The 8,961-nt window shown below is 50.5% G+C and overlaps 1 protein-coding gene across 1 annotated transcript; it reads left to right on the top strand.

Annotated features, from left to right (window-relative positions):
- The first annotated feature begins 4,826 nt into the window (after positions 1–4,826).
- Positions 4,827–6,983, top strand: LOC148111543 (cystatin-like). The gene is made up of 3 exons (XM_087881179.1): positions 4,827–5,054; positions 5,853–5,978; positions 6,858–6,983. Exons 1-3 carry the CDS (start codon positions 4,827–4,829, stop codon positions 6,981–6,983), a joined length of 480 nt encoding a protein of 159 aa, XP_087737305.1.
- The last annotated feature ends 1,978 nt before the right edge of the window (positions 6,984–8,961 follow it).

Below are 8,961 nucleotides of genomic sequence, written 5' to 3'. Positions count from 1 at the left end.
TGTTTCCAGTTTGTGTCCCTTTCTTGTCCAAATCCCGTCCAACCTTCCGGTTTTGACACCCACAGCACAAGGCTTGTCCAAGAAAGACCCAGCTGGGGGAAATGGGGGTCTCCCTGGGCTTCTGCTTTGCCCGTCCATGACTGTCCCACCTGGGAGGAAGGGAGGCCATCAGAGACCCCTGAAGCATCCTTGGCTGGAACTGCAACAGCTGCCAGATGCTGAGTGGGGAAGCCATTTGGTTCTTTTCCAAGCTTCTGGGAACTTTAGCTGTGGTTGTTGCATCCCTTTGACCGTTTTCTCTTCGGTAACTGCAATCAACCATTTTTAACAGAATTCATACTGATTCTTGAAACCCCTCCCTCGCTTGCTGAAAATGTGTCCACGGATTGTCTCTTTTCGATTTCTCACCCCTCCAAAGCTCCATATCCCCCCCACATCTATTCAGAAAGATGCCAAGATGCCCCTTGGCTGAAAACTCTCCACGGAGGGGAGGGGACTCGCTCTCCAAAGCTTTGAGGGGGCCCGACAATCTTGTGGATCCCCAACTCCTCATTATCCACCTGTCTAAAGATAATCTGGGCTTATGTTTAGGAAACACACAACCAGGCTAACAGATTAATGGAAGGGACCTTGGAGGTCATCTAGTCCAGCCCACTGCCGTCCCAGCCAAACAGGAGACCCTACACCATTTCTGACGGATGGGCAGCCCAGTCTCTTCTTGAAAGCTGCTTAAAAACTTGCAGGAGCAGAAGCTTAGTAACCGCCATAGAGGAGGGGGAGGGCTTCCTCTCCATGGTTTGAGGAGGGGGCGACAATCGGGGGGTGGGTGGGTTTCCCACATCCTCATTGTCCATGTGGCTAAAGGTAGCCTTGGGTTCTGCTTAGGAAACACACAACCAGGCTAAGAGATTAATAAGAGAGATGGAAGGGACCTTGGAGGTCATCTAGTCCACCCCCCACCCCACCCACCGCCCTTGGCTTCTGCTCAGGAAACACACAACTAGCAGGAGTCATGACATTGTATAGCAGACGGCGACTAGTAACTCAACTGTCTCCCCAACTTTCCTCGACTTCAGCCAAACCTCAACTAGAGGGAAGTATTGGGCCGAGGCAGAGAGCACCTGGGCAGCGGAGACGGTCCAGCCACAGGGGGCGGGGCTTCTGGAGAATGGGCGTGGCCTCCACGCAGGTGAGCGCCTCTGCCACCTGAGGCTCCTTGCACATATAAGGCAAATCTGTCGAGGTCTCTCTGCTTCCCCGCCCGCCAGCGACCCTCTCTCGCCAGCCCCATGGAGCGCTCCCGCCTGCCTCTCCCGTCCCTCCTCGGCCTCTTCGGCGCCCTCCTGATGCTCTCCCCGGAGCTGCTAATGGGGATCCCCGAGCCTTTTTCCGATGTGCCCCTCACTGATCCAGGGATGAGGAAAGCCCTGGCCTTCGCCGTGGAGCAATACAACCTGGACAGAGATGACAGCACCTATTATTTTAAGATGCTGCATGTTCTGAAGGCACAGACTCAGGTTTGTGTCCGGAGGTGGGGAGGTTCCTTGGGGGGCTGGAAGTAGGTGGTCTGCCTCGTTGGATCCTTGGAGCCGTTTACAAAGTCAGCCTCTTGCCCCTAACAATCTGGCTCCTCATTTTACCGACCTCGGAAGGACGGAAGTTTGAGTCAACCTTGAGCGGGTCAGGATCGAACTGCTGGCAGTGGGCAGAATTAGCCTGCAATACTGCATTCTAAGCGGAAGGAAGGAAGGAAGGAAGGAAGGAAGGAAGGAAGGAAGGAAGGAAGGAAGGAAGGAAGGAAGGAAGGGCTCTTAGACATGTTGGTTTAGTCATCTCTAAGCAGTTTACAGAGTCAGCAATTTGCCCCCAATAATCTGGGTCCTCATTTTACCAACCTTGGAAGGATGATGGAAGGCTGAGTCAATGCAATGCTACATCCTAACCATTGTGCCACCAGGGCTCTTAATAGAAGAGTTTTGGGGGGGGGGGACTGGGGGCAGCTTGAGGAGTTTTCTAAGAAAGGGATTGTTGTCGTGGCCCAAAAGGCCATGATTTCTGCTGTTCGTATCTGAAAGGGAAATATTTCCTCTTGAACTGATGTTCTTGCTGCTCTCAAGGCATAAAGTGCTTTCCGGGTTGCAACCGATGAAGCCGATCAGGTTTTCTAATTAATTAAAAGGTCCTGTACTTATTTTTAAATCCAGGAAATTGGTCGGAATGAATATCGTCTTACGATGGACTTGGTGAAAGTAACCTGTAAAAAGAGGGTCGGCAGGAAAAGGAAATATAGGTGGATCCAGAGATGTGAGCAACTTCCAGGGGATCAGGAGGTGAGATTAGATGCAAAGTCCCGATTATCAATTTGCAGTTTAATTGATGAATTAAATTGCCTTGTTTGAGCTCAGCAGCCACCTATGCAAAGGAGCTTTTAATTATTTTCGTGGACGACTTCAATTCAGAACATTAGGGCTGACAGGATAGCGGTGTTTGCTACTTGAGGGGCTGCCCCAAAGAAAACGGGGGTCAGCCTATTCTCCAAAGCACCTGAAGGCAGGACGAGAGGCAACGGATGGAAACGCATGAAATAGTAGCACCGCTTTATAATGCCTTGATAAGGCCACCTTTGGAATATCGCATCCAGTTTTGGTCACCGTGATATAACAAAAAAAGATGTTGAGTCTCTGGAAAGAGTGCAGAGAAGAGCAAGGAAGAGGATTAGGGGGCTGGAGACAAAAACATACGAAGAACAGCTGCAGGAATCGGGAATGTCTAATTTAACGACAAGAAGGACTAAAAGAGCAGTCTTCCAATATTTGAGGGGCTGCCACAAAAAAGAGGGGAGGGTCAAATTATTCTCCAAAGCACCTGAAGCTAGGAGACAAAACAAAGGATGGAAACTAATCAAGGAGAGAAGCAACCTGGAATTAAGGAGAAATTTTCTAACAGTGAGAACAATTAACCAGTGGAACAGCTTGCCACCAGAAGTGGTGGCTGCTCCATCACTGGTGGATTTCAAGAAGAGACGGTGCAGCCATTTGTCTGGAATGATACAGGGTCCCCAGCTTGAAAAAGGATGTCGTGCCCCCGTCGGGAGTCAGAATCTGCAGGGGAGGATGAGCTGGGGTGTGTGTGTGCCACGCTCCGGGTCATCACAAAGGGGCTGGACTGGATGCCCTCCAAGGTCCCTTCCAACTCTTTCTCTTTTCATTCCCTTCCAGAAACCAAACTGCTACTTTATAGTTACACCCCCTTCTCCACCGAGGGAAATGAACTTGGCAACGACAGACTGTCGCTGAGCTGGACCTCCGCAGGACCTCTTCTGCTCCGGCTAAGGATTCTGAGGGTGTCCAGCAGCCGAGCAACATCTGGGGTGCAAGCTGGCTTCACACCAAGCTCTGCTTCTTCTGGCACCAATCAAGAAGGAGACGGTTTGCTTCAGCCCAAATTCCCATCTTCTGCGTTTCTGAAATGATTCCTTGACATCCAGGGGGGCCTTTTCCTGCGCTTCTCCTCTTTTCTATCATTTTCATCTCTGAGCAGAATCAACATTTTGCTAATTCAGTTCATTAATCTTAATAAAGCTTTTGTCGTGATGTTTCCGGCTTGTGTCCTTTTCTTCTCCAAATCCCGTCCAACCTTCCGGTTTTGACACCCACAGCACAAGGACACAATGGCTGGTCTGAGAAAGTCCAGCTGGGGGAAATGGGGGTCTCCCTGGCCTTCTGCTTTGCCCGTCCATGTGGTCTTTTGTAACCCATGACTGTCCCACTTGGGAGGAAGGGAGGCCATCAGAGACCCCTGAAGCATCCTTGGCTGGAACTGCAACAGCTGCCAGATGCTGAGTGGGGAAGCCATTTGCTTCTTTTCCAAACTTCTGGGAACTTTAGCTGTGGTTGTTTCATCCCTTTGACTGTTTTCTTTTCCGTAACTACAATCAACCATTTTTAACAGAATTCATACTGATTCCTGAAACCCCTCCCTCGCTTGCTGAAAATGTGTCCATGGATCGTCTCCTTTTGATTTCTTCCTCCCCAAGCTCCATATCCCCCCCCACATCTATTCAGAATGATGCCCAGATACCCCTTGGCTGTAAACTCTCCATGGTGGGGAGGGGGCTTGCTCTCCAGGGCTTTGAGGGGCGGGTTGATAATCTTGGGGGTCCCCAACTCCTCATTATCCACCTGTCTCAAAGTAACTTTGGCTCATGCTCAGGAAACACACTACCAGGGTAACAGATTAACGGAAGGGACCTTGGAGGTCATCTAGTCCAGCCCACTGCCGTCCCAGCCAAGCAGGAGAATCTAACACCATTTCTGACAGATGGGCAGCCCAGTCTCTTCTTGAAAGCGGCTTAAAAACTACCAGGAGCAGAAGCTTAGTAACCGCCATAGAGGAGGGGGAGGGCTTCCTCTCCATGGTTTGAGGAGGGGGTGACAATCGGGGGGTGGGTGGGTTTCCCACATCCTCATTGTCCACCTGGATAAGGTAGCCTTGGCTTCTGTTTAGGAAACACACAACTAGCAGGAGTGATGACATTGTGTAGCAGAGTGCTGAGTAGTAATTCAACTGTCTCGCCCCCTCCCCGACTTCAGCCTAACCTCAAGTAGGGGGGAGAATTGGGCCGAAAGGGAACCCAAAGCGCACAGAGGCGGAGAGCACCTGGGCAGCGGAGACGATCCAGCCAGGGGGCAGGGATTCTGGAGAATGGGCGTGGCCTCCGCGCAGGTGAGCATCTCTGCCACCTGCGGCTCCTGCAGATCGAAGGCAAATCCGTCGAGGTCTCTCTGCTTCTCCGCCTGCCAGCGACCCTCTCTCTCGCCAGCCCCATGGAGCGCTCCTGGCTGCCTCTCCCATCGCTCCTCGGCCTCTTCGGCGCCCTCCTGATGCTCTCCCCGGAGCTGCTAATGGGGACAGCTGGGAAAATTATCGACCCGCCCGTCACTGATCCAGAAGTGCAGAAAGCCCTGGCCTTCGCGGTGGACCAATACAACAAGGACACAGGTGACAGCACCAACTATTTCAAGGTGCTGCACTTTGTGAAGGTGGTGAGAGAGGTGGGTGTCTGGAGGTGGGGAGGATTGTTTTGGGGGTGGGGGTAGCCTTGTTGGATCCTTGGAATAGCCAAAGGACTCGGGAATGTTCTGGAAACAATATCAAGAGCGGTTAGACTTATATACTGCTTCACAGTTCTTCACAGCCCTCTGTAAGCGGTGGACACAGTCGGCCTCTTGCCCCTCAACCATCTGGGTCCTCCTTTTACCCACCTTGGAAGCCTGAGTTAACCTTAAGGCGGTCAGGATCGAACTGCTGGCAGTGGGCAGAATTAGCCTGCAATCTAACCAGGGGGAGGGAGGGAGGGAGGGAGGGAGGGAGGAAGGAAGGAAGGAAAGAAGGAAGGAAAGAAGGAATAGCATTTAGACTTATATACTGCTTCACAGTGCTTTACAGCCCTCTCTAAGGATGGAAAGCTGCCAATCTTGAGCCAGGCAGGATTTAACTGCCGAACTGGTAGCAGTCAGCAGGAATACTCTGCAGTATTGCATTCTACCCACTGTGCCATCAGGGCTCTTAATAGAAGGGTTGCGGGGTGCAGGATCGAACTGCTGGCAGTGGGCAGAATTAGCCTGCAATCTAACCAGGGGGAGGGAGGGAGGGGGTTTTCTAAGGGAAGGATTGTTATTGTGGCCCAAAAGGCCATGATTGCTGCTGTTCGAACCTGAAAGGGAAATATTTCCTCTTGAACTGATGTTCTTGCTGCTCTCAAGGCATAAAGTGCTTTCCGGGTTGCAACCGATGAAGCCGATCATGTTTCCTAATTAATTAAAAGGCCGTGTACTTATTTTTAAATCCAGGTGGACTTGTCGGATAAATACCATCTTATGGTGTTGTTGGTACAAACAAGATGTGAAAAGACGGCCGGTATGATAATAAGATATGAGAACGTCCAGAAATGTCCTCTACTTCCAGGGAATCAAAAGGTGAGATTGGATTCCAAATTCCAATGATCTATTTGCGGTTTAATTGACAAATGAAATCAATTGATTTCCTGCCTTCTCTGAGCTCAGCAGCCACCTCTGCAAAGTTAGGTTTTCATTATTTGCATGGACAACTTCAATTCAGAACATTAGGGGTGACACGATAGCGGTGTTTGCTACTTGAGGGGCTGCCCCAAAGAAAACGGGGGTCAGCCTTTCTCCAAAGCTTCTGAAGGCAGGAGGAGAAGCAACAGATGGGGACACATGAAATAGTAGCACCACTTTATAATGCCTTGATAAGGCCACCCTTGGAATATCACATCCAGTTTTGGCCACCATGATATTAAAAAAAGATGTTGAGACTCTGGAAAGAGTGCAGAGAAGAGCCAGAAAGGATGATGAGGGGGCTGGGGATAAAAACATACGAAGAACGGTTGCAGGAATTGGGTATGTCTAGTCTAGTGAAAAGAAGGACCAGGGGAGACAAGATAGCAATATTCCCATATTTGAGGAGATGCCACAAAGAGGGGAGGGTCATCTTATTTTCCAGAGCTCCAGAAGGCCAGAGAAGAAGCAACAGATGGAAATTTTTGAAGGAAAGAAGCAACTTAGAACTAAGGAGAAACTTCCTAACAGTGAGAAAAATGAACCATGGGGCTCCTTTCCTCCAGAAGTTGTGGATGCTCCATCACTGGAAGTTTTTATGAAACAACAAATGTTTGTCTGAAATGGTCCAGGGTCCCTTATTTGAACAAGGGGTTGGACTACATGATCTCCAAGGTCCCTTCCAACTCTGTTTTTCTCTCATTCCCTTCCAGAAACTCACCTGCTACTTTAGAGCTTTTAAGCGTGGGTTACGTTTGTTCGGTTTGTCCTTGGCAGCCTCCTCCTGTACCCCATCTGTACCTCCGAAGGACCTCTTCTGCTCCGGCTAAGGATTCTGAGTGTGTCCAGCAGCCGAGCAACATCTGGGGTGCAAGCTGGCTTCACACCAAGCTCTGCTTCTAATGATACCAATCAAGAATGAGATGGTTTGTTTCAGTCCAAATTCACATCTTCTGCGTTTCTGAGATTGTTCCCTGAAATCCAGGGAGGCCTTTTCTTGCACTTCTCCTCTTTTCTATCATTTTCATCTCTGAGAAGAATCAATATTTTGGTAATTCGGTTCATTAATCTTAATAAAGCTTTTGTCCTGATGTTTCCAGCTTGTGTGCCTTTTTTGTCCAAATCCCGTCCAACCTTCCGGTTTTGACACCCACAGCACAAGGACACCATGGCTTGTCCAAGAAAGACCCAGCTGGGGGAAATGGGGGTCTCCCTGGGCTTCTGCTTTGCCCGTCCATGACTGTCCCACCTGGGAGGAAGGGAGGCCATCAGAAACCCCTGAAGCATCCTTGGCTGGAACTGCAACAGCTGCCAGATGCTGAATGGGGAAGCAATTTGGTTCTTTTCCAAGCTTCTGGGAACTTTAGCTGTGGTTATTGCAGGCGTTTGCCCGTTTTCTTTTCAGCAACTACAATCAACCATTTTTACCAGAATTCATACTGATTCTTGAAACCCCTCCCTCGCTTGCTGAAAATGTGTCCACGGAGAATCTCCTTTTGATTTCTCCCCCCCCCCCAAGCTCCATATCCGCCCCCCCCCACATTTATTCAGAAAGATGCCAAGGTTGACTCAGCCTTCCATCCTTTCGAGGTAGGTAAAATGAGGACCCGGATTGTGGGGGCAATAAGCTGACTTTGTATAAAAAAAAGAACACCGCTCAGGGGGGCCCGGAAGCCCTACTAAGCAGGTATATACAAAAGTATGAAGGCTATTGCTTAATGCATTGTAAGCTGCCCTGAGTCTCCGGAGAAGGGTGGCATCTAAATCGAACTAATAAATAAATAAGATACCCCTTGGCTGTAAACTCTCCATGGGGGAGGGGGGCAGAAGGGACTTGCTCTCCAGGGCTTTGAGGGCGACTATCTTGGGGGCCCCCAACTCCTCATTATCCACCTCTCTAAAGATAACCTTGCTTAGGAAACACACAACCAGGCTAACAGATTAACGGAAGGGACCTTGTAGGCCATCTAGTCCAACCCCCCCCTCAAGCAGGAGAATCTAACACCATTTCTGACAGATGGGCAATCCAGTCTCTTCTGGAAAGCGGCTTGAAAACTAGCAGGAGCAGAAGCTTAGTAACCACCATAGAGGAGGGGGAGGGCTTCCTCTCCATCGTTTGGGGAGGGGGTGAAAATCTGGGAGTGGGTGGCTTTCCCACCTCCTCATTGTCCATGTGGCTAAAGGTAGCCTTGGCTTCTGCTTAGGAAACACACTACCAGGCTAAGAGATTAATAAGAGAGATGGAAGGGATCTTGGAGGTCATCTAGTCCAGCCCACTGCCGTCCCAGCCAAGCAGGCGAATCTAACACCATTTCTGACGGATGGGCAATCCAGTCTCTTCTTGAAAGCGGCTTAAAAACGAGCAGGAGCAGAAGCTTAGTAACCGCCATAGAGGAGGGGGAGAGCTTCCTCTCCATGGCTTGAGTAGGGGGCGACAATCAGGGGGTGGGTGGGTTTCCCACATCATTGTCCACCTGGATAAGGTAGCCTTGGCTTCTGCTTAGGAAACACACAACCAGGCTAAGAGATTAAGAGAATTGGAAGGGACCTTGGAGGTCATCTAGTCCAACCCCAACCCCACCCATAGCCCTTGGCTTCTGCTCAGGAAATAGACAACTAGCAGGAGTGATGACATTGTGTAGCAGAGTGCTGAGTAGTAAGTCAACTGTCTCGCCCCCTCCTTCCGACTTCAGCCTAACCTCAACTAGGGGGGAGAATTGGGCCGAAGGGGAACTCAAAGCGCGCGGAGGCGTTGAGCACCTGGGCAGCGGAGACGGTTCAGCCACCGGGGGGGCGGGGCTTCTGGAGAATGGGCGTGGCCTCCGCGCAGGTAAGCATCTCTGCCACCTGCGGCTCCTTGCACATCGGAGGCAAATCCGTC

Source organism: Pantherophis guttatus, chromosome 18 (assembly GCF_059756535.1).
Source record: "Pantherophis guttatus breed Tessera chromosome 18, ASM5975653v1, whole genome shotgun sequence".
NCBI lineage: Eukaryota > Metazoa > Chordata > Lepidosauria > Squamata > Colubridae > Pantherophis > Pantherophis guttatus.
Note: the sequence above shows the minus strand (reverse complement) of the source record. Positions and strands in the feature narration are given on the sequence as shown.

Coding starts and splice junctions, on each gene's coding strand:
- LOC148111543 (XM_087881179.1), top strand. CDS start 4,827: ATGGAGCGCTCCTGGCTGCCTCTCCCATCGCTCCTCGGCCTCTTCGGC. Junction 5,055..5,852: donor TTGTGAAGGTGGTGAGAGAG/GTGGGTGTCTGG, acceptor TTTTAAATCCAG/GTGGACTTGTCGGATAAATA. Junction 5,979..6,857: donor TACTTCCAGGGAATCAAAAG/GTGAGATTGGAT, acceptor TGTCCTTGGCAG/CCTCCTCCTGTACCCCATCT.